Source organism: Bombina bombina, chromosome 4 (genome assembly GCF_027579735.1).
Source record: "Bombina bombina isolate aBomBom1 chromosome 4, aBomBom1.pri, whole genome shotgun sequence".
NCBI lineage: Eukaryota > Metazoa > Chordata > Amphibia > Anura > Bombinatoridae > Bombina > Bombina bombina.
Genome location: NC_069502.1, coordinates 49,331,387 through 49,357,471, shown reverse-complemented (window position 1 = coordinate 49,357,471; position 26,085 = coordinate 49,331,387). Strand labels below are relative to the sequence as shown.

The following is a 26,085-nucleotide window of genomic DNA, read 5'->3' as shown; positions in this document are numbered from 1 at the left end:
CTTGGTTAACCACCGTTGGGCTCGCACTATTCTCTCCATCGGAACACTGGATTTTTTTATTACATTTTATTATGGCCCATATTCAGCATCCTTTCACCACTTTTTTTACTCAGGATGAGAGATGTCTATTGTGGGTATGGGATTTTTTTTTTTTCCATGACAGCATGCAGTGCTCTGCGGTTCTGTTCTGATTTTATATGGAATTGTGACACGTGACGTCGCTTGTTCTTCACGATGTGTGTGACCAGCATTGTTAACTTTTTACTTTTTTTTCTGCATGACAGAAATAAGAGGTTCTAAAAAAAAAAAAAAAAAAAAGGATGGTGTTTTCCATTTTTTTCTAAGTCCCTCTTTTCTTGAAGATATTCTATTGGGGAGTATGTGGACAATGGTCATTTTACTACATTCCTACAGTACCCACAACATTTTAGGGACCACATGGACTTTTGTGGTCTAATTTGGGAACTCTCAAACTGGAATGTTTGCATGTTCAATCCCACATGCTGCGACAGTGTCGTTTTCTCCTGTCCCGCATGTATCCTGTGTTTTTTGTTTGTTTTTTTGGAGGTTTTATAGTAAGCTATTTTTCAGGAGATATTCCCTTCTCAGCTAAGGATGGATAGTCATTCCTGGGATAGAATAGCTTCAGCTGGGCTACGAGACTTGCTACTTCCTAAGAGGGTAGTTGCTTCCTTCCATGATTCCGAAAGGGTCGTACTCCAAGGTTTTCAACCGCTTTCAGCTGTGTCACTGTCGCTAGAGCGCGGCAATTTGACTGCTGTACTTATTTAGAAGAAAGTCCTATGGTTAAATCCAGGATGTGCTTAGAATTTATGAGTTTACTATATTCGACTTTATGCAGATCACTAAATTTTGCTGCTTTTCGAATTTAAGGGAAACACCCCTTCCTCTTATCCTATACTGGAAGATATCTATTCATTACATTGAGGCAGGAGCTTCTCATTCAGGGACCCTTCCATCATCCAAATCTAATTTCTCTGCAGCTGGCTGCTTGGAGATTGAACGCTTGATTTCTCTTGTTAAGTGTATCTAGTCCACGGATCATCCATTACTTGTGGGATATTCTCCTTCCCAACAGGAAGTTGCAAGAGGATCAGCCACAGCAGAGCTGCTATATAGCTCCTCCCCTCACTGCCATATCCAGTCATTCTCTTTCAACTCTCAACAAAGGAGGTCGTAAGAGGAGAGTGGTGTTTTATACTTGGTTTATTTCTTCAATCAAAAGTTTGTTATTTTAAAATGGTACCGGAGCGTACTGTTTATCTCAGGCAGTATTTAGAAGAAGAATCTGCCTGCGTTTTCTATGATCTTAGTAGAAGTAACTAAGATCCTTTGCTGTTCTCACATATTCTGAGGAGTGAGGTAACTTCAAAGGGGGAATGGCGTGCAGGTTTTCCTGCAATAAGGTATGTGCAGTTAATATTTTTCTAGGGAATGGAATTTGCTAGAAAATGCTGCTGATACCGAAGTAATGTAAGTAAATCCTTAAATGCAGTGATAGCGACTGGTATCAGGCTTATTAACAGAGATACATACTCTTATAAAAGTGTAATAGAAAACGTTTGCTGGCATGTTTAATCGTTTTTTATATATGTTTGGTGATGAAACTTATTGGGGCCTAGTTTTTTCCACATGGCTGGCTTGATTTTTGCCTAGAAACAGTTTCCTGAGGCTTTCCACTGTTGTAATATGAGTGGGAGGGGCCTATTTTAGCGCTTTTTTGCGCTGAAAAAATTACACACACAGACATCCAGCTTCTTCCTGCATGTTCCAGGACATCTGTGGAGGGCTCAAAGGGCTTCAAAGTCGTTTTTGAGGGAGGTAAAAAGCCACAGTAGAGCTGTGGCAGTTGTTGTGACTGTTTGAAAAACGTTTTTGTCATTTATTCCGTTTTTGGTATTGAGGGGTTAATCATCCATTTGCAAGTGGGTGCAATGCTCTGCTAACTTATTACATACACTGTAAAAATTTCGTTAGTGTAACTGCCTTTTTTCACTGTTATTTCAAATTTTGACAATTTGTTTTTTTTAAAGGCACAGTAACGTTTTTTATATTGCTAGTAAACTTGTTTTAAAGTGTTTTCCAAGCTTGCTAGTCTCATTGCTAGTCTGTATAAACATGTCTGACACATGTTATGTTTGAAAGCCATGGTGGAGCCCCATAGGAGAATGTGTACTAAATGTATTGATTTCACCTTAAACAGTAAAGATCAGTCTTTATCTATAAAAGAATTTTCACCAGAGGGTTCTATCGAGGGGGAAGTTATGCCGTCTAACTCTCCCCACGTGTCAGACCCTTCGCCTCCCGCTCAGTGGACGCACGCTAGTATGGCGCCAATTACATCAGGGACGCCTATAGCGATTACCTTGCAGGACATGGCTGCAATCATGAATAATACCCTGTCAGAGGTATTATCCAGATTGCCTGAATTAAGAGGCAAGCGCGATAGCTCTGGGGTTAGAAGAGATACAGAACGCACAGATGCTGTAAGAGCCATGTCTGATACTGCGTCACAATATGCAGAACATGAGGACGGAGAGCTTTCAGTCTGTGGGTGACATCTCTGACTCGGGGAAACCTGATTCAGAGATTTCTAATTTTAAATTTAAGCTTGAGAACCTCCGTGTATTGCTTGGGGAGGTATTAGCTGCTCTGAATGACTGTAACACAGTTGCAGTACCAGAGAAATTGTGTAGGCTGGATAAATACTATGCGGTGCCGGTATGTACTGATGTTTTTCCTATACTTAAAAGGCTTACAGAAATTATTAGCAAGGAGTGGGATAGACCGGGTGTGCCTTTTTCCCCACCACCTATTTTTAGAAAAATGTTTCCAATAGACGCCACTACACGGGACTTAGGGCAGACGGTCCCTAAGGTGGAGGGAGCAGTTTCTACTTTAGCAAAGTGTACCACTATCCCGGTTGAGGATTGTTGTGCTTTTTTAGATCCAATGGATAAAAAATTGGAGGGTTACCTTAAGAAAATGTTTATTCAACAAGGTTTTATTTTACAGCCCCTTGCATGCATTGCGCCTGTCACTGCTGCAGCGGCATTCTGGTTTGAGGCCCTGGAAGAGGCCATCTATACAGCTCCATTGACTGAAATTATTGACAAGCTTAGAACGCTTAAGCTAGCTAACTCATTTGTTTCTGATGCCATTGTTCATTTGACTAAACTAAAGGCTAAGAATTCCGGATTCGCCATCCAGGCACGTAGGGCGTTATGGCTTAAATCCTTGTAAGCTGACGTGACTTCAAAGTCTAAATTACTCAACATTCCTTTCAAGGGGCAGACCTTATTCGGGCCTGGCTTGAAGGAAATTATTGCTGACATTACTGGAGGTAAGGGTCATACCTTTCCTCAGGACAGGGCCAAATCAAAGGCCAAACAGTCTAATTTTCGTGCCTTTTGAAATTTCAAGGCAGGAGCAGCATCAACTTCCTCCGCTTCAAAACAAGAGGGAACTGTTGCTCATTCCAGACAGGCCTGGAAACCTAACCAGTCCTGGAACAAGGGCAAGCAGGCCAGAAAGCCTGCTGCTGCCCCCAAGACAGCATGAAGGAACGGCCCCCTATCCGGAAACGGATCTAGTGAGGGGCAGACTTTCTCTCTTCGCCCAGGCGTGGGCAAGAGATGTTCAGGATCCCTGGGCGTTGGAGATCATATCTCAGGGATATCTTCTGGACTTCAAAGCTTCTCCTCCACAAGGGAGATTTCATCTTTCAAGGTTATCAGCAAACCAGATGCAGAAAGAGGCATTCCTAAACTGTGTGCAAGACCTCCTAGTAATGGGAGTGATATATCCAGTTCTGCGGACAGAACAAGGACAGGGGTTTTATTCAAATCTGTGGTTCCCAAGAAAGAGGGAACCTTCAGACCAATTTTTGATCTAAAGATCTTAAACTAATTCCTCAGAGTTCCATCATTCAAAATGGAAACTATTCGGACCATCCTACCCATGATCCAAGAGGGTCCGTACATGACCACAGTGGACTTAAAGGATGCCTACCTTCACATACTGATTCACAAAGATCATCATCATCGGTTCCTAAGGTTTGCCTTTCTAGACCGGCATTACCAATTTGTAGCTCTTCCCTTCGGGTTGGCTACAGCCCTGAGATTTTTTACAAAGGTTCTGGGCTCACTTCTGGCGGTTCTAAGACCGCGGGGCATGGCGGTGGCTCCTTATCTAGACGACATCCTGATACAGGCGTCAAGCTTTCAAATTGCCAAGTCTCATACAGAGATAGTTCTGGCATTTCTGAGGTCGCATGGGTGGAAAGTGAACGTGGAAAAGAGTTCTCTATCCCCACTCACAAGAGTCTCCTTCCTAGGGACTCTTATAGATTCTGTAGAGATGAAAATTTACCTGATGGAGTCCAGGTTATCAAAACTTCTAAATGCTTGCCGTGTCCTTCATTCCATTCCACGCCCGTCAGTGGCTCAGTGCATGGAAGTAATCGGCTTAATGGTAGCGGCAATGGACATAGTGCCATTTGCGCGCCTGCATCTCAGACCGCTGCAATTATGCATGCTAAGTCAGTGGAATGGGGATTACTCAGATTTGTCCCCTCTACTAAATCTGGATCAAGAGACCAGAGATTCTCTTCTCTGGTGGCTATCTTGGGTCCATCTGTCCAAGGGTATGTCTTTTCGCAGGCCAGATTGGACGATTGTAACAGATGCCAGCCTTCTAGGTTGGGGTGCAGTCTGGAACTCCCTGAAGGCTCAGGGATCGTGGACTCAGGAGGAGAAACTCCTCCCAATAAATATTCTGGAGTTGAGAGCAATATTCATTGCTCTTCTAGCTTGGCCTCAGTTAGCAACCCTGAGGTTCATCAGATTTCAGTCGGACAACATCACGACTGTGGCTTATATCAGCCATCAAGGGGGAACCAGGAGTTCCCTAGCGATGTTAGAAGTCTCAAAGATAATTCGCTGGGCAGAGTCTCACTCTTGCCACCTGTCAGCGATCCACATCCCAGGCGTAGAGAACTGGGAGGCGGATTTTCTAAGTCGTCAGACTTTTCATCCGGGGGAGGTGTTTGCTCAACTGGTCCATCGTTGGGGCAAACCAGAATTGGATCTCATGGCATCTCGCCAGAATGCCAAGCTTCCTTGTTAAGGGTCCAGGGACCCAGAAGCGACGCTGATAGATGCTCTAGCTGCGCCTTGGTTCTTCAACCTGGCTTATGTGTTTCCACCGTTTCCTCTGCTCCCTCGACTGATTGCCAAAATCAAACAGGAGAGAGCATTGGTGATTCTGATAGTGCCTGCGTGGCCACGCAGGACCTGGTATGCAGACCTAGTGGACATCTCGTCCTGTCCACCATGGTCTCTGCCTCTGAGGCAGGACCTTCTAATTCAGGGTCCTTTCAACCATCCAAGCCTAATTTCTCTGAGGCTGACTGCCTGGAGATTGAACGCTTGATTCTATCAAAGCGTGGTTTTTCGGAGTTGGTTATTGATACGTTAATACAGGCTTGGAAACCTGTTACCAGAAAAATTTACCATAAGATATGGCATAAATATTTATATTGGTGTGAATCCAAGAGTTACTCATGGAGTAAGGTTAGGATTCCTAGGATATTGGCTTTTCTACAAGAAGGTTTAGAAAAGGGTTTATCCGCTAGTTCGTTTAAAGGGACAGATTTCTGCTCTGTCTATTCTTTTACACAAACGTCTGGCAGAGAATCCGTCCAGGCTTTTTGTCAGGCTTTGGCTAGGATTAAGCCTGTGTTTAAAACTGTTGCTCCTCCGTGGAGCTTAAACTTGGTTCTTAAAGTTCTTCAGGGTGTTCCGTTTGAACCCCTTCATTCCATTGATTTTAAGCTTTTATCTTGGAAAGTTCTGTTTTTGATGGCTATTTCCTCGGCTTGAAGAGTCTCTGAGTTATCTGCCTTGCATTGCGATTCTCCTTATCTGATTTTTCATTCAGACAAGGTAGTTCTGCGTACTAAACCTGGATTTTTACCTAAGGTTGTTTCTATCAGGAATATCAATCAAGAGATTGTTGTTCCTTCATTATGTCCTAATCCTTCTTCAAAGAAGGAACGTCTTTTGCATAATCTGGACGTAGTCCGTGCCCTGAAGTTCTACTTACAGGCAACTAAAGATTTTCGGCAAACTTCTTCTCTGTTTGTCGTTTATTCTGGTCAGAGGAGAGGTCAAAAGGCTTCGGCCACCTCTCTCTCTTTTTGGCTTCGTAGCATAATACGTTTAGCCTATGAGACTGCTGGACAGCAGCCTCCTGAAAGAATTACAGCTCATTCCACTAGAGCTGTGGCTTCCACCTGGGCCTTTAAGAATGAGGCCTCTGTTGAACAGATTTGCAAGGCTTCAACTTGGTCTTCACTTCATACCTTTTCAAAATTTTACAAATTTGACACTTTTGCTTCTTCGGAGGCTGGTTTTGGGAGAAAGGTTCTACAGGCAGTGGTTCCTTCTGTTTAAGTTCCTGCCTTGTCCCTCCCATCATCCGTGTACTTTAGCTTTGGTATTGGTATCCCATAAGTAATGGATGACCCGTGGACTGAACACACTTAACAAGAGAAATCATAATTTATGCTTACCTGATAAATTTATTTCTCTTGTGTGTTCAGTCCACGGCCGGCCCTGTCTTTTTGAGGCAGTTCTAAATTTTAATTAAAACTCCAGTCACCACTGCACCCTATAGTTTTTCCTTTCTCGTCTTGTTTCGGTCGAATGACTGGATATGACATGTGAGGGGAGGAGCTATATAGCAGCTCTGCTTGGGTGATCCTCTTGCAACTTCCTGTTGGGGAGGAGAATATATCCCATAAGTAATGGATGACCCGTGGACTGAACACACCACAAGAGAAATAAATTTATCAGGTAAGCATAAATTATGTTTTTTCATGCAGATAAGGTAGTTCTGCGTACCAAACCTGGGTTTTTACCTAAGGTGGTTTCTAACAAGAATATCAATCAAGAGATTGTTGTTCCATCATTGTGTCCTAATCCTTCTTCAAAGAAGGAACGTCTCTTACATAATCTGGACGTAGTCCATGCCTTGAAGTTTTACTTACAAGCTACTAAAGATTTTCGTCAAACATCTTCCCTGTTTGTCGTTTACTCTGGACAGAGGAGAGGTCAAAAAGCTTCGGCAACCTCTCTTTCCTTTTGGCTTCGGAGCATAATACGCCTAGCCTATGAGACTGCTGGACAGCAGCCCCCTGAAAGGATTACAGCTCATTCTACTAGAGCTGTGGCTTCCACCTGGGCCTTTAAAAATGAGGCCTCTGTTGAACAGATTTGCAAGGCTGCGACCTGGTCTTCGCTTCACACCTTTTCAAAATTTTACAAATTTGATACTTTTGTTTCTTCGGAGGCTGTTTTTGGGAGAAAGGTTCTTCAGGCAGTGGTTCCTTCCGTTTAATCTTGCCTTGTCCCTCCCATCATCCGTGTACTTTAGCTTTGGTATTGGTATTCTACAAGTAATGGATGATCCGTGGGCTGGATACACTTAACAAGAGAAAACATAATTTATGCTTACCTGATAAATTTATTTCTCTTGTAGTGTATCCAGTCCACGGCCCACCCTGTCCTTTTAAGGCAGGTCTAAATTTTATTAAAACTAGTCACCACTGCACCCTATGGTTTTCTCCTTTCTCGGCTTGTTTCGGTCGAATGACTGGATATGGCAGTGAGGGGAGGAGCTATATAGCAGCTCTGCTGTGGGTGATCCTCTTGCAACTTTCTGTTGGGAAGGAGAATATCCCACAAGTAATGGATGATCCGTGGACTGCATACACTACAAGAGAAATACATTTATCAGGTAAGCATAAATTATGTTTTTATCTACGCGAGGGTTCTCTGTTTCGGTCATTGATACCTTGATCCAGGCATGTAAGCCTGTTACTACAAAGATTTTCCATAAGATATGGAGTAAATATTGGTGCAAATCCAAGGGTTACTCATGGAGTAAGATTAGGATTCCTAGGATTTTATCCTTTCTCCATGAAAGATTGGAGAAAGGGTTGTTATCAAGTTCCTTAAAGGGACAGATTTCTGCTTTATCTTTTTTGATACACAAACGTCTGGCAGATATTCCAGATGTTCAATCTTTTTGTCAGGCTCTAACTAGAATCATGCCTGTGTTTAGACCTATTGCTCCTCCTTGGAGTTTGAAATTAGCTCTTTAGGTTCTTCAAGGGGTTCCGTTTGAACCTGTGCATTCCATAGATATGAAGTTGTTATCTTGGAAAGTTTTATCTTTGGTTGCTATTTCTTCTGCAGTTTCTGAGCTTTCGGCAATACAATGTGATTCTTCTTACCTTATTTTTCATTCCGATAAGGTAGTGTTGCGTACCAAATCTGGTTTTCTTCCTCAGGTTGTTTCCATCAAAAATATTAATCAGGAAATTATGCTCCTTCATTGTGTCTTAATCCTTTTTCTAAGAAGGAGCGTCTGTTACATAACTTGGACGTGGTCCGTGCCCTGCAGTTTTACTTGCAGGCGACTAAAGAATTTCATCAATCATCTTTATTATTTGTTGTTTTTTCTGGGAAATGTAGGGGCCAGAAAGCTACGGCTACCTCTTTTTCCTTTTGGCTGATGAGTATCATCTGTTTTGCATATGAGACTGCTGGACAGCAGCCTCCTGATAGAATTACAGCTCATTCTACTAGGGCTGTGGATTCCCCATGGGCATTTTAAAAAGGATGCTTCTGTTGAACAGATTTGCAAGGCTGCAACTATCGTTTTTTGCGGAGGCTTGGATGAGAGATGTTCAGGATCCTTGGGTTCTAGAGGTCATTACCCAGGGTTTCAGGATAGGGTTCAAAACTCATCCGCCCAGGGGCAGATTTCTTCTGTCAAACCTATCTTCAAGCCCAGAGAAAAGACGCCTTTCTAGAGTGCGTGAGGGATCTCTTCTCTCTCGGAGTAACCGTACCAGTACCTCTAGCGGAAAGAGGTCTGGGGTATTATTCAAACCCTTTCATGGTCCCAAAGAAGGGCACGTTTCGCCTGATTCTAGACCTAAAGTGCCTAAACAAGTTTCTGTCGGTCCCATCGTTCAAGATGGAGATGATCAGGTCCATTCTGCCCCTAGTTCAAGAGGGGACAGTTCATGACTACAATAGATTTGAAGGATGCTTGCCTTCATGTGCCAATCCAAAAGGATCACTTCAGATTCCTAAGATTTGTGTTTCTAGACGAACACTTCCAGTTTGTGGCCCTACCGTTCGGTATGGTGACTTCCCCAAGAGTCTTTACGAAGGTTCTGGGAGCGCTTCTCGCGGTAGCGAGAGCTAGAGGTATTGCAGTGGCACCTTATCTGGATGACATCCTGGTCCAGGTTTCGCCATGCAGTCTAGCGTAGGACCATTCAAGGTCTCTTCTTCGACCCCATGGATGGAAGATAAAAAAGGAAGAGAGTTCCCTGGTTCCCAGCAACAGAGTGGAATTTCTGGGCACGGTCATAGATTCCATATCCATGAAGATATTCCTTAAAGATTAGGGACATTGCAAGATTGCGTCCAGCTGTCTTGCCCTTCAGACCTCCGTCAGGCCATCTGTGGCCCGGTGTATGGAGGTGATTGGGCTCATGATATCCATCATAGATGTCATTCCATTCGCCAGGCTCCATCTCAGACCTCAGTTGTGCATGTTGAGACAATGGAATGGTGATCACTCGGATCTATCCCAACAGATCTCCCTGGACCACCAAACGAGGGAATCCCTCTCTTGGTGGATCTGCCTGGATCAACTGTCCAAGGGGACATCCTTAAGACCATCCTGGGAGATTTTGACCACGGACGCAAGTCTGACAGGATGGGGAGCTGTTTGGGGTGCCAGGAAAGCACAGGGCAGGTGGACTCGAAGAGTCTCTTCTCCCGATCAATATTCTGGAACTTCGACCGATCTTCAACGCTCTGAGGGCTTGGTCCTTCCTGGGGGCGTCCCGATTCATCAGATTCCAAACGGACAATATTACATCGGTGGCTTACATCGACCATCGGTGGAACGAGAAGTTCCCTAGTGGAGACCCACAACTGTTCGCTTTTAACTATCCACATTCTGGGTGTGGACAACTGGGAAGCAAACTTTCTCAGCAGACAATCCTTTCATCCAGGGGAATGGTCTCTCCATCACAAGGTGTTTGTGGAAATTTGCAACAGATGGGGGATGCCGGAGATGTATCTCATGGTGTCCAGACTCCACTTCAAGCTACCCAGATTACGGGTCGCGGTCCAGGGATCCTCAGGCAGAGCTGATCGATGCCTTGGTTGTTCAATCCAGTCTACATATTTCCACCTTTGCTACTTCTACCTCGAGTAGTGGCCCACATCAAGCAGGAGCAAGCTTCGGCTATACTGATCGCTCCGTCGTGGCCTCGGAGGATGTGGTTTGTGGATCTGGTGGGGATGTCATAGTCTCCTACATGGAAGTTACCTTTGTCGCAGGGATCTGCTGGCTCAGGGTCCTTTTCTACATCAAAATCTCAAATCTCTGAGGCTGACTGAGTGTAGATTGAATGCTTAGTCCTAGCCAAGAAAGGATTTTCTGAGAAATTAATTGATACTCTTAAGCCAGGAAGCCGGTCACTCGTTGCATCTATCATAAGGTGTGGAGGACCTACTTGTCCTGGTGTGAGGAACGTGGATATCCCTGGCATAAGGTTAGGGTATCCAAGATCCTGTCCTTCCTCCAAGATGGGTTGGAGAAGGAACTTGCTGCCAGTTCCTTAAAGGGACAGATTTGGGCTTTATCAGTACTGTTACACAAGAATCTTGTGGAGCTTCCTTATATTCAGTCCTTCGTTCAGGCTCTGTCTTGGATCAGGCCTGTCTTTAGAAAATCCACTCCCACTTGGAGCTTAAATTTGGTACTTAAGATTTTGCAAAGGGCTCCCTTTGAGCCTATGCATTCGCTTGACATTAAAATACGTTCTTGGAAGGTTCTATTCCTACTGGCTATTGCATCGGCACGCTGAGTCTCTGAGTTGGCGGCCTTGCAATGTGAGCCTCCTTATCTGTTTTTTTCTTGCAAACACTGGGTTGGGATTTCTTCCCAATGTGGTGTTGAATCGTGATATCAATCAGGAGATAGTGGTTCCTTCCTTATGTCCTAACCCTTCTTCAAAGGAAAGGTTGCTTCATGACCTGGATGTGGTTCGAGCCTTGAAGTTCTATCTTCAGGCCATGAAAGAATTCAGACAGACTTCATCTCTATTTGTTGTGTATTCGGGGAGCGCAGGGGACAGAAGGCCTCTTTCACAAGTTTGATGTTTTTGCTTCGGCAGAAGCAGCTTTTGGGAGAGAGGTTTTGCAGGTTGTGGTGCCCTCAAATAAGGGTCCGCCTCCTTTGCCCCCCGTTTTTTTTTTTTTATTATTCCGTGTCCTCTAGAGCTTGGGTATTTGTTTCCCACAAGTAATGAATGAAGCCTTGGACTCTCCTCCCATTAAGATGGAAAACATAAATTATGCTTGCCTGATAATTTAATTTCCATCTGTGGGAGGAGAGTGCACAACTCCTGCCCATTTCTCCAGTGGGCAAACCTAAATTTATTTTTGTTCTTCTGGCACCATTTATACCCTGATATTTCTTCTACTGTTCCTTATTTCCTCGGCAGAATTACTGGGGGATGAGGGGAGTGGGGGAGGTTTTTAAGCCTTTGACTGGGGTGTCTTTGCCTCCTCATGGTGGCCAGGTTCTTAATTCCAACAAGTAATGAAAGAAGCCGTTGACTCTCCTTCCACATATGGAAATTATCAGGTAATCATAATTTATGTTTTTAAAAACAAAGTAGAGAGGCGCTGAAAGCTAAAGATAGATGGAGAATAGGTTAAGTCAGAAATGGATTAAATAAAATATTTAACAAAAAGCTAAATGAAAATTCAGCATAAAATGAATAATGTTTAACTTATCTTAAAAAACATACAAAATTATACCAGACCTAATGAGTTCAGCATATAGACAAACATCAATCAGTCTGATATAAATACGTCTGACATAAATACAAACTAATATAATAAAAACTTAATAATATAGCATCTAAAAGTGAGATAAAGCCAACTATGGTGCCTTAGTAACAAATAGGCTTGATAATAAAGGCACAAAGTGTACTTTAATACACACTCATTTCAGTATACCATGTAAGCACAGAGTTCTATGTACTCAATTACGAGCCTAATTCAATATGAGCACAAAGTTCTGTGTACTTGATCAGGCCCAATTTAATGTGTCGACTCTTGTTATGGCATTTGAAATAGAGGTGAGGTTGTCAGTAGGCGTTTAGCTCTGAAATAACTCGCACAAGTCTTTTGAGGATAAGTTCACTGGTTAACAGCCGGGCTTACCCGGGGAATCTTATCAGTGCTTCTGGGTGCAAGTCTCTGTCTTGAGTGAATATTGGATGATTTGTACCGTTAAAATGACCCAGTCCTGGGATACCAGAAGAGATGTCTTCTCTCCATGCTGTTTCAGCGTCTTCAGTCTCTGCGGGTAATCTGTTCCATGTATTCTTATCTGGTTGTAATCACGTGTGATCTCTGCACCAATCTGTCGACCTGGCTTTAGATTCCTCTCCTCTGGTCTCTCCGAGTGGATAAATGTAGTCAAATGAGAGCGGAATAGAAGTCTGAACGTTCACATAAATGCTACCTCTGTTGGGAGATAAATTGCTACGTGTTTCAGTGCTGAACTTGTGCCTTTATCAAACCTGAGATACAGGCTTCTAAGCAGCATGCCCCCTTCTCCCTATAACTGACAATTGTCAGTTGACAATAAAGTTGCTCAATGACGTTACTGCGCGAAACGTGAAACCGCGGCGATGCCTGTCACTATGCAGGCCAGATCACCGGGGTAGGAGCGGTTGGGAGCCCCCAGATCTCCCTCAAGGTTGGAAAGTGCTAGTGACGGCTCTGAGCCAACGTTAGCACCTGATTGAGACAATTTGCGATGGATCAGAGCCGTCGTTGTCACTCAAGGGGTTAAAAGGTTTACTTGGAACCACAGCTGAGGCAAGAAATGGTCAAAAATCAATACTGTGGTGTTACCTGCTTCTCAATATGAATATTTATTCACTCACTATAAAAAGCAATTCACACCAGTCTAGTCCGTTGAGATAGTAACAGTGAATACATTTCGGTTATATTTAGAAGAATTTTACAATTTGCTGTTTTAAACAAATATGCTTCTATCTATCAGTGTTTGTAATGGCTATTATTGTACAGAAGCCTACGGAGCATAAGGCCTTAGGTTGTATGCACCGCTCGGTGTGCAGCCAGTGACGCATTATACAAGGGCACACCTGGTGCACTGCGCTGGCAGTAAGTCACAATTTTTCTGTCCGCTTGAATGAAGCTCAATGCTCCATCCTTCCTGATTGGCTATTTTATTAATCTTATGGATCTATAGACAGGTGGGGTTGCAATGTGGTAAATCAGATCTCTGATGGCTTTTTTATTTTTGTGGGTGTTTTCCAGATTGTATAGAACATTGTTTCTCAACTGCGGTCCTCATACCCCCAACAGGTCAGGTTTTCATTATAGCTGAACCAGTGCACAGGTGCAGTAATCAGCTGATGTGTGAGAGCAGGTAAGTAACCATGGTGTTACTGATCAGCTGATTACTTCACCTGTTCCCTGGTTCAGCTATTATGAAAACCTGGCCTGTTGGGGGTCCGAGGATCGTGGTTGAGAAGCACAAGGGGTCATGAGCTCAAGCTAAAGGGTAGTAGATTCAGGAGTAATTTGAGGAAGCTTCTTTACAGAAAGAGTGATTGATTTATGGAATAAACTTCCTCAAGAGGTAGTAGCAACAAACACTGTGGGGGACTTTAAAAATGCATGGGACAAGCATAAGGATATCCTACAAACTAGATAAGTTTATACTGTTAGGAAGGTCGGGCAGACTTGCTGGGCCTATGGCTCTTATCTGCCGTCAATATCTATGTTTCTGTTTGGTACTTTATATGTAAAGTTCTAAATATATGTTTTATACTTTTATATTTGCCATGATTCAGGTTAATCAGTTTATTTCCTTCTTACAGACTGTCAGTTTCATTTTTGGGAAATGCATATATAATAAAAAAAATAAAAAAAATTCTTACCTGAAATTTTTTCAATTGACTTTCTTTCTAAATTGCGGGCTGTTAGGCTTGCGGGAGCGCTAAATGCTATAATTTATTGCGTCATTTTTGGCGCAAGACTCTTTTGGCACGAGAATTACGTTTGTTGACGTTATGTTGTCATTTCCGGCATCTTAGTTGGCGCCGAGAGTTTGCACGTAGTTGCTTCATCTATGATGCTAGTGTTTGTTGCAGGCGTTTTTGGCGCCAAAAAATATTTGTCAGTTTGGGCATCATACTTGGCGCCAGATTTTGACATTATTTAAGTAATTATTTCTTTTTGCTTCTGGTTTCCAGAGACTTATTCTGTTTGCATTTTTTCCCATTCCTAAATCTGTCATATAAGGAAATTGATAATTTTGCTTTATATGTTGTTTTTTCTATTACATATTGCAAGATGTCCCATGCTGACCCTGTTTCAGAATCTACTACTGGAATTCTGCTGCCTGATGTCGGTTCTACCAAAGCTAAGTGCATTTGTTGTTAACTTGTGGTAACTGTTCCTCCGGCTGTAGTTTGTGTTAGTTGTCATGATATTTCCATTAGTAGTAGTCCATTACCTGTTGTTGTTCCTTCAACATCTAATGTTCAGGATATTCCTGTTAATGTGAGAGAATTTGTTTCTAATTCTATTCAGAAGGCCTTGTCTGTTATACTACCTTCTAATAAACGTAAAAATATAATTTATGCTTACCTGATAAATTTATTTCTCTTGTAGTGTGTTCAGTCCATGGGTCATCCATTACTTATGGGATATATTCTCCTTCCCAACAGGAAGTTGCAAGAGGATCACCCAAGCAGAGCTGCTATATAGCTCCTCCCCTTACATGTCATATCCAGTCATTCGACCGAAACAAGACGAGAAAGGAGAAACTATAAGGTGCAGTGGTGACTGGAGTTATAATTTTAAAATTTAGAACCTGCCTTAAAAAGAGAGGGTGGGCCGTGGACTGAACACACTACAAGAGAAATAAATTTATCAGGTAAGCATAAATTATGTTTTCTCTTGTTAAGTGTGTTCAGTCCACGGGTCATCCATTACTTATGGGATACCAATACCAAAGCTAAGTACACGGATGATGGGAGGGACAAGGCAGGAACATTAAATAGAAGGAACCACTGCCTGTAGAACCTTTCTCCCAAAACCAGCCTCCAAAGAAGCGAAAGTGTCAAATTTGGAAAAAGTATGAAGTGAAGACCAAGTTGCAGCCTTGCAAATCTGTTCAACAGAGGCCTCATTCTTAAAGGCCCAGGTGGAAGCCACAGCTCTAGTGGAATGAGCTGTAATTCTTTCAGGAGGCTGCTGTCCAGCAGTCTCATAGGCTAAACGTATTATGCTACAAAGCCAAAAAGAGAGAGAGGTAGCCGAAGCCTTTTGACCTCTCCTCTGTCCAGAGTAAACGACAAACAGAGAAGAAGTTTGTCTAAAATCTTTAGTTGCCTGTAAGTAGAACTTCAGAGCACGGACCACGTCTAGATTATGCAAAAGACGTTCCTTCTTTGAAGAAGGATTAGGACATAATGATGGAACAACAATCTCTTGATTGATATTCCTGTTAGAAACAACCTTAGGTAAAAACCCAGGTTTAGTACGCAGTACTACCTTGTCTGAATGAAAGATCAGATAAGGAGAATCACAATGTAAGGCAGATAACTCAGAGACTCTTCGAGCCAAGGAAATAGCCAGCAAAAACAAAACTTTCCAAGATAAAAGCTTAATATCAATGGAATGAAGGGGTTCAAACGGAACACCCTGAATAACTTTAAGAACCAAGTTTAAGCTCCACGGAGGAGCAACAGCTTTAAACACAGGCTTAATTCTAGCCAAAGCCTGACAAAAAGCCTGGACGTCTGGATTCTCTGCCAGACGTTTGTGTAAAAGAATAGACAGAGCGGAAATCTGTCCCTTTAGCGAACTAGCGGATAAACCCTTTTCTAAACCCTCTTGTAGAAAAGCCAATATCCTAGGAATCCTAACCTTACTCCATGAGTAACTCTTGGATTCGCACCAATATAAATATTTACGCCATATCTTATGGTAAATTTTTCTGGTCACAGGTTTCCGAGCCTGTATTAATGTATCAATAACCGAATCCGAAAACCCACGCTTTGATAGAATCAAGCGTTCAATTTCCAGGCAGTCAGCCTCAGAGAAATTAGGTTTGGATGGTTGAAAGGACCCTGAATTAGAAGGTCCTGCCTCAGAGGTAGAGACCATGGTGGACAGGACGACATGTCCACTAGGTCTGCATACCAGGTCCTGCGTGGCCACGCAGGCGCTATCAGAATTACCGATGCCCTCTCCTGTTTGATCCTGGCAATCAGTCGAGGTAGCAACGGAAATGGTGGAAACACATAAGCTATGTTGAAAACCCAAGGGGCTGCTAATGCATCTACCAGCACCGCTCCCGGGTCCCTGGACCTGGATCCGTAACAAGGAAGCTTCGCGTTCTGGCGAGATGCCATGAGATCCAGATCCGGTTTGCCCCAACGACGAATCAGTTGAGCAAATACCTCCGGGTGAAGTTTTCACTCTCCCGGATGAAAAGTCTGGCGACTTAGGAAATCCGCCTCCCAGTTCTCCACGCCTGGGATGTAAATCGCTGACAGGTGGCAAGAGTGAGACTCTGCCCAGCGAATTATCTTCGAGACTTCCAACATCGCTAGGGAACTCCTGGTTCCCCCTTGATGATTGATGTAAGCCACAGTCGTGATATTGTCCGACTGAAATCTGATGAACCTCAGTTTTGCTAACTGAGGCCAAGCTAGAAGAGCATTGAATATTGCTCTTAATTCTAGAATGTTTATTGGAAGGAGTTTTTCCTCCTGAGTCCACGATCCCTGAGCCTTCAGGGAATTCCAGACTGCTCCCCAGCCTAGAAGGCTGGCATCCGTTGTTACAATCGTCCAATCTGGTCTGCGAAAGGTCATTCCTTTGTACAGATGAACCGGTGACAACCACCAGAGAAGAGAATCTCTGGTCTCCTGGTCCAGATTTAGCAAAGGGGACAGATCTGAGTAATCCCCGTTCCATTGACTGAGCATGCATAGTTGCAGCGGTCTGAGATGCAGGCGCGCAAATGGCACTATGTCCATTGCCGCGACCATTAAGCCGATTACCTCCATGCACTGAGCTACTGATGGGCTTGGAATGGAATGAAGGACACGGCAAGCATTGAGAATCTTTGATAACCTGGACCCCATCAGGTAAATCTTCATCTCTACAGAATCTATAAGAGTCCATAGAAAAGGAACCCTTGTGAGTGGTAACAGAGAACTCTTTTCCACGTTCACTTTCCACCCATGCGACCTCAGAAATGCTAGAACTATCTCTGTATGAGACTTTGCATTCTGAAAACTTGACGCTTGTATCAGAATGTCGTCTAGGTACGGAGCCACCGCTATGCCTCGTGGTCTTAGTACCGCCAGAAGTGAGCCCAGAACCTTCGTAAAAATTCTCGGGGCCGTGGCTAACCCGAAGGGAAGAGCTACAAACTGGTAATGCCTGTCTAGAAAGGCAAACCTTAGGTACCGATAATGATCTTTGTGAATCGGTATGTGAAGGTAAGCATCCTTTAAGTCCACTGTGGTCATATATTGACCCTCTTGGATCATGGGTAGGATGGTTCGAATGGTTTCCATCTTGAACGATGGTACCCTTAGGAATTTGTTTAATATCTTTAAGTCCAAGATTGGTCTGAAGGTTCCCTCTTTTTTGGGAACCACAAATAGATTTGAGTAAAATCCTTGTCCCTGTTCCGATCGCGGAACTGAGTGGATCACTCCCATGATTAAGAGGTCTTGTACACATTGTAGAAATGCCTCTCTTTACTAGGTTTGTTGATAACCTCGACAGATGGAACCTCCCTTGTGGAGGAGAGGTTTTGAAATCCAGAAGGTATCCCTGAGATATAATCTTCAACGTCCAGGGATCCTGCACATCTCTTGCCCAAGCCTGGGTGAAGAGAGAAAGTCTGCCCCCCACTAAATCCGTCTCCGGATAGGGGGCCCTGTCTTCATGCTGTCTTAGGGGCGGGAGTAGGCTTTCTGGCCTGCTTGCCCTTGTTCCATGACTGGTTGCCTTTCCAACCCTGTCTGTAACGAGCAGTAGTTCCTTCCTGTTTTGGAGCGGAGGAAGTTGATGCTGCTCCTGCCTTGAAGTTACGAAAGGCACGAAAATTAGACTGTTTGGCCTTTGGTTTGGCCCTGTCCTGAGGAAGGGCGTGGCCCTTACCTCCCATAATGTCAGCAATAATTTCCTTCAAGCCGGGCCCGAATAATGTCTGCCCTTTGAAAGGAATGTTAAGTAGCTTAGATTTGGAAGTTACATCCGCTGACCAGGATTTAAGCCAGAGCGCTCTGCGTGCCTGTATGGCGAATCCGGAATTAGCTTGCTTAAGGGTTCTAACTTTGCTCAAAGCCTCATCAAATGGCGCTGTGCGAATCGCCTCTTCCAGAGACTCAAACCAGAATGCCGCTACAGCCGTGACAGGCACAATGCATGCAAGAGGCTGCAATATAAAACCCTGTTGAACAAACATTTTCTTAAGATAACCCTCTAATTTTTTATCCATTGGATCTGAGAAAGCACAGCTATCCTCCACCGGGATAGTGGTACGCTTGGCTAAAGTAGAAACTGCTCCCTCCACCTTAGGGACCATCTGCCATAAGTCTCGTGTGGTGGCGTCTATAGGAAACATTTTTCTAAATATCGGGGGAGGGGAAAAAGGCACACCGGGTCTATCCCACTCCTTACTAATAATTTCTGTAAGTCTTTTTGGTATAGGAAAGAAGTCAGTACACACCGGTACCGCATAGTATCTATCCAACCTACACATTTTCTCTGGAATTGCCACCGTGTCGCAATCATTCAGAGCCGCTAATACCTCCCCTAGTAACACACAGAGGTTCTCAAGCTTAAATTTAAAATTTTAAATTTCTGAATCCGGTCTCCCCGGATCAGAACAGTCACCGACAGAATGAAGCTCACCGTCCTCATGTTCTGCAAATTGTGACGCAGTATCAGACATGGCTCTCGTGTCATCAGCGCGCTCTGTCCTTAACCCAGAGCTATCGTGCTTGCCTCTTAATTCGGGCATATTATATAATACTTCTTTCATAACATTAGCCATATCATGTAGAGTGATTTGTAAGGGCCTAGATGTACTTGGCGTCTCAATCTTACGCATCTCCCGAGCGGGAGACGCAGGTACTGACACGTGAGGAGAGTTAGGCGGCATACCTTCCCCCTCGTTGTCTGGTGATAGTTTCTCTATCGGTACAGATTGACTTTTATTCAAAGCAATATCAATACAATTGGTACACATCGTTCTATTGGGCTCCACATTGGCTTTTGAACATGATGAACAAACAGTTTCCTCTGAATCAGACATGTTTAAACAGACTTAGCAATGAAACTAGCAAGCTTGGAAATCACTTTCAATAAGTTTACAAGCAATATAAAAAACGCTGCAGCGCTTCAAAAATACAGATATAATTAAACAATTCTTAACAAGAAGTGTATTATTAGCAGAGGATTGCACCCATTAGCAAAAGGATGATTAACCCCTCAATACCCAAAACGGATAAAACGGATATCAATTAAGATTTAACGCTTTTAATCAGTCAAACACACTGTCACCGATCTGCTGTGACTGATTACCTCCCTCAAAAATGAATTTTGCAGACCCCTGAGCTCTCTAGAGACGTCCTGGATCAAGGAGGAAGAAGCAGGAAGACTGTGCTAGAATTTTAACTGCGCAACAAGGCGCTAAAACAAGGTCCCTCCCACTCCTATTACAACAGTGGGAGCCCTGATATAACGGTTTCCATCAGAAAATATATGTTAGCCATGTGGAAAAAAATCATGCCCAAAGAGATTTATCACCAAAGTATCTCACAAAAACGAATAACATGCCAGTAAACGTTTTATTAAAAAACAACATTTTCCAATGTCATGCAAAGTTATCACTAAGCCTGCTACCAGTCGCTACCACTGCAGATAAGGCTTAAGTATTATTTCAGTTTTAACAGTATTTTCTCAGTCAAATTCTAGTCCCTAGAAAATAACTCGACTGCACATACATTTATCAGCCTGATACCAGTCGCCATTTAAGGCTGTACTTACATCATACGGTAACAGCAGTATTTTCTTAGTCAATTCCATTCCCAGAAAATAATGTACTGCACATACCTCATTTGCGGAGGACCCCGCATGCTATTCCCAGTTTCTGAAGTTACCCCACTCCTCAGAATGTCGAGAACAGCCAGTGGATCTTAGTTACGCCTGCTAAGATCATAGAAAAAAACGCAGGCAGTTTCTTCTTCCAAATACTGCCTGAGATAGAAAAACAGCACACTCCGGTGCCATTTAAAATAACAAACTTTTGATTGAAGAATAGTTAAGTAAAAACTCCAGCTCCTTTCGCGACCTCCTTCTTTGTTGAGGGTTGCAAGAGATTGACTGGATATGACATGTGAGGGGAGGAGCTATATAGCAGCTCTGCTTGGGTGATCCTCTTGCAACTTCCTGTTGGGAAGGAGAATATATCCCATAAGTAATGGATGACCCGTGGACTGAACACACTTAACAAGAGAAAGGTCTTTTAAAATTTCGATGAATTTTTAAATGACCCAACAGCATTCTGATTTATCTATCTCTGATGAGGATCTATCTGGTTCAGAAGATTCTGCCTCAGATATTGACACTGACAAAACTTCATATTTTTTAAAATGGAGTATATTCGTTCTTTATTAAAAGAGGTGTTGATTGCATTAGATATGGAGGAGACTAGTCCTCTTGATATTAAAACTAGTAAACGTTTGAATTCGGTTTTTAAACCTCACGTAGTTATTCTGGGTACTTCATTTACTCCTTCTTTAAGGTTTAAAAAACTGTACCCTTTGCCAACTGATAGATTGGAGTTTTGGGAAAAAATCCCCAAAGTTGATGGGGCTATCTCTACTCTTGCAAAGCGTACTACTATTCCTACGGCAGATATTACTTCTTTTAAAGATCCTTTAGATAGTAAACTTGAGTCTTATATAAGGAAGACTTATTTATGTGCAGGTCATCTTCTTAGGCCTGCTATTTCTTTGGCTGATGTTGCTGCGGCTTCAACTTTTTGGTTGGAAACTTTAGCGCAACAAGTACCAGATCCTAATGTGTATATCATTGTTAAACTTATTCAACATGCTAATAATTTCATTTGTGATGCCATTTTTGATATTGTTAGAATTGATGTCAGGTATATGTCTTTAGCTATTTTAGCTAGAAGAGCTTTATAGCTTAAAAGTTGGAATGCAGATATGACTTCTAAGTCAACATTGCTATCTCTTTCTTTCCAAGGTAATACATTATTTTGTTCTCAGTTGGATTCTATTATTTCAATTGTTACTGGGGGGAAGGGAGCTTTTTTGCCTCAGGATAAAAAGTCTAAGGGTAAATTTAGGGCAGAATAAGGAACAGAAATCTGACCCTTCCCCTAAAGGAACGGTTTACAATTGGAAGCCTTCTCCAGACTGGAATAAATCCAAGCCTTTTAGAAAACCAAAAGCAGCCCCCAAGTCCGCATGAAGGTGCGGCCCTCATTCCAGCGCAGCTGGTAGGGGCAGACTAAGGTTTTTCAAAGATGTTTGGATCAATTCAATCCTAAATCATTGGATCCAGAACATTGTTTCTCAAGGGTACAGAATAGGTTTCAAGGTAAGACCGCCTGTGAGAAGTTAATTTCTCTCACGCATTCCAGTGAAGGCTCAGGCTTTGATGCAGTGTGTTTTCGACCTGGAGTTATCCGGGGTAATTGTGCCAGTTCCCTTTCCGGAACGGGCTCTGGGGTTTTATTCAAATCTCTTCATTGTTCCAAAGAAAGAGGATTCTTTCAGACCAGTTCTGGATCTAAAGATTTTGAATCGTTATGTAAGAATACCAACATTCAAAATGGTGACTATAAGGACTATTCTGCCTTTTGTTCAGCAAGGGCATTATATGTCCATAATAGATTTACAGGATGCATATCTTCATATTCCGATTCATCCAGATCATTATCAGTTCCTGAGATTCTCTTTTCTAGACAAGCATTACCAATTTGTTGCTCTTCCTTTTGGCCTAGCAACAGCTCCAAGGATCTTTTCGAAGGTTCTCGGTGCCCTTCTCTGTAATCAGAGAGCAGGGTATTGAGGTGTTTCCTTATTTGGACGATATCTTTGTACTTGCTCAGTCTTTACATTCTGCAGAATCTCACACGAATCAACTAGTGTTGTTTCTTCAAGAACATGGTTGGAGGATCAATTTACCAAAAGGTTCCTTGATTCCTCAGACAAGGGTAACCTTTTTAGGATTCCAAATAGATTCAGTATCCATGACTTTGTCTCTAACAGACAAGAGACGTCTGAAATTGGTTTCAGCTTGTCGGAACCTTCAGTTTAAATCATTCCCTTCAGTAACTATGTGCATGGAGGTTTTAGACCTCATGACTGCAGCATCGGACACGATCCCCTTTGCTCGTTTTCACATGAGACTGCTTCAGCTTTGTATGCTGAGCCAATGGTGCGGGGATTATACAAGGATATCACAATCAATATCCTTATATCACAATATTCGACTTTCTCTGACTTGGTGGTTAGATCACCATCGTTTAGTTTAGGGGGCCTCTTTTATTCGTCCAACCTGGACTGTGATCACAACAGATGCAAGTCTTTCAGGTTGGGGAGCTTTCTGGGGATCTCTGACGGCGCAGGGGTTTTTGAAATCTCAAGAGGCGAGATTACCAATCAATATTTTGGAACTCTGTGCGATTTTCTGAGCTCTTCAGTTTTGGCCTCTTCTGAAGAAAGAATAGTTTATTTGTTTTCAGACAGACAATGTCACAACCGTGGCGTATGTCAATCAAGGTGGGACTCACAGTCCTCTAGCTATCAAAGAAGTATCTTGGATACTTGCATGGGCGGAATCCAGTTCCTGTCTAATCTCTGTGGTCCATATCCCAGGTATAGACAATTGGGAAGCGGATTATCTCAGTCGCCAGACCTTACATCCGGGAGAATGGTCTCTTCACCCAGATGTGTTGATTCAGATTGTTCAGATGTGGGGGCTTCCAGAAATAGATCGGATGGCTTCTCATCTTAACAGGAAACTTCCCAGGTACCTGTCCAGGTCCAGGGATCCTCAGGCGGAAGCAGTGGATGTGTTGTCACTTCCTTGGAATTATGAACCTGCTTATCTCTTTCCGCCTCTAGTTCTTCTTCCAAGAGTTATTTCCAAAATCATAATGGAGCGTTCATTTGTACTACTGGTGGCTCCAGCATGACCACACAGATTTTGGTATGCGGATCTTGTTCAGATGTCCAGTTGCCAACCTTGGCCACTTCCGTTAAGGCCAGACCTATCTCAAGGTCCTTTTTTCCATCAGGATCTCAAATAATTAAATTAGAAGGTATGGAGATTGAATTCCTAGTTCTTAGTCATAGAGGTTTCTCTGACTCAGTGATTGATACTATGTTGCAGGCTCGCAAATCTGTGTCTAGAAAGATTTATTACCGAGTTTGGAAGACTTGCATTTCATGGTGTTCTTCTCGTAAATTATCTTGGCATTCTTTTAGAATTCCTAGGATTTTACAGTTTCTTCAGGATGGTTTGGATAAGGGTTTGTCTGCAAGTTCCTTGAAAGGACAAATCTTCTCTTTCTGTTCTGTTTCACAGAAAGATTGCTAATCTTCCTGATATTCATTGTTTTGTTCAGGCTTTGGTTCATATCAAGCCTGTCATTAAGCCAATTTCTCCTCCTTGGAGTCTTAATTTGGTTTTGAGGGATTTGCAGGCCCTTCCGTTTGAGCTTATGCATTCTTTGGACATTAAATTACTTTCCTGGAAAGTATTGTTCCTTTTGGCCATCTCTTCAGCTAGAAGAGTTTCTGAATTATCTGCTCTTTCTTGTGAGTCTCCTTTTCTGATTTTTCATCAGGATAAGGCGGTTTTGCGGACTTCATTTAAATTTTTACCTAAAGTTGTGAATTCCAACAACATTAGTAGAGAAATTGTTGTCCCTTCCTTGTGTCCTAATCCTAAGAATTCTCTGGAGAGATCTTTACATTCTTTGGATGTGGTAAGAGCTTTGAAATATTATGTTGAAGCTACTAAAGATTTCAGAAAGACTTCTAGTCTATTTGTTATCTTTTCTGGTGCTAGGAAAGGTCAGAAGGCTTCTGCCATTTCTTTGGCATCTTGGTTAAAGCTTTTGATTCGTCATGCTTATTTGGAGTCAGGTAAATCCCCGCCTCAGAGGATTACGGCTCATTCTACTAGGTCAGTTTCTACTTCCTGGGCTTTTAAGAATGAAGCTTCTGTTGATCAGATTTGCAAAGCAGTCACTTGGTCTTCTTTGCATACTTTTACTAAATTCTACCATTTTGATGTTTTCTCTTCTTCAGAAGCAGTTTTTGGTAGAAAAGTACTTCAGGCAGCTGCTTCAGTTTGATTCTTCTGCTTATAATTTCAGTTTTTTTTATTATAAAGATTAAAACTTTTGATTTGGGTTGTGGATTAATTTTTCAGCAGAATTGACCGTCTTTATTTTTATCCCTCCCTCTCTAGTGACTCTTACATGGAGTTCCACATCTTGGGTATTTGCTATCCCATACGTCACTAGTTCATGGACTCTTGCCAATTACATGAAAGAAAACATAATTTACGTACGAACTTACCTGATAAATTCATTTCTTTCATATTGGCAAGAGTCCATGAGGCCCACCCTTTTTATGGTGGTTATGATTTTTTTTGTATAAAGCACAATTATTCCAATTCCTTGTTGATGCTTTCGCTCCTTTCTTATCACCCCACTTCTTGGCTATTCGTTAAACTGAATTGTGGGTGTGGTGGGGGGTGTATTTATAGGCATTTTGAGGTTTGGGAAACTTTGCCCCTCCTGGTAGGAATGTATATCCCATACGTCACTAGCTCATGGACTCTTGCCAATATGAAAGAAATGAATTTATCAGGTAAGTTCTTACATAAATTATGTTTTTTTTACCACTTTTTAATCTTCTGTGTGAGAACATATTAGCTTATTAGTTATTACACCGGTTAGACATTTTGTTGTGAAATAACCATCTATTGTTAATAAATTTATATTGTTTAGATACTGACTACATTTTTCTACCGTCTTGTAGGTGATTTACATGGGAGTTGTTCTATATGCACCTGCACTGGCCTTTAATGCTGGTAATGTATAAGGTCTTGTTGGGTCTGTTTCTTTGTAAGAGATAAGTAAATGTACATTTCAATTTTTTACGTTTCTGGTATTTCTTATATGAGCACTTTAAAGTATTTAATCAAACCATTTAAAATAAATGTTAGACTTTTTTTTTAGAGACGTTTTGACTGTACACTTGTCGCTTACACTATCAATCAAATGAGCTGCCATGCAGAACTACTGAGGTTCAAATGAAATATTTCCTCTTTTAGCACTGTACTGTTATTTTCATTGTGTTCAAACAATTTTATGATTTTACATTGAGCAAGTTATTGGGGTATTTATATTGTTACATTGAGCAAGTTATTGGGGTATTTATATTGTTACATTGAGCAAGTTATTGGGGTATTTATATTGTTACATTGAGCAAGTTATTGGGGTATTTATATTGTTACATTGAGCAAGTTATTGGGGTATTTATATTGTTACATTGAGCAAGTTATTGGGGTATTTATATTGTTACATTGAGCAAGTTATTGGGGTATTTATATTCTTACAATGAGCAAGTTATTGGGGTATTTATATTCTTACAATAAGCAAGTTATTGCGGTATTTATATTGTTACATTGAGCAAGTTATTGGGGTATTTATATTGTTACATTGAGCAAGTTATTGGGGTATTTATATTCTTACAATGAGCAAGTTATTGGGGTATTTATATTCTTACAATGAGCAAGTTATTGGGGTATTTATATTCTTACAATGAGCAAGTTA

The 26,085-nt window shown here is 42.2% G+C and overlaps 1 protein-coding gene across 1 annotated transcript in view; it reads left to right on the top strand.

Moving 5' to 3' along the window:
* The window catches only part of LOC128656839 (sodium-dependent multivitamin transporter), a 339,096-nt gene that overhangs the window by 130,580 nt on the left and 182,431 nt on the right, over positions 1 to 26,085 (top strand). Inside the window, exon 5 of the mRNA XM_053711005.1 lies at positions 25,289 to 25,340. Coding sequence (XP_053566980.1) covers positions 25,289 to 25,340 — 52 coding nt within the window. The remainder of the gene's footprint in view (positions 1 to 25,288; positions 25,341 to 26,085) is intronic.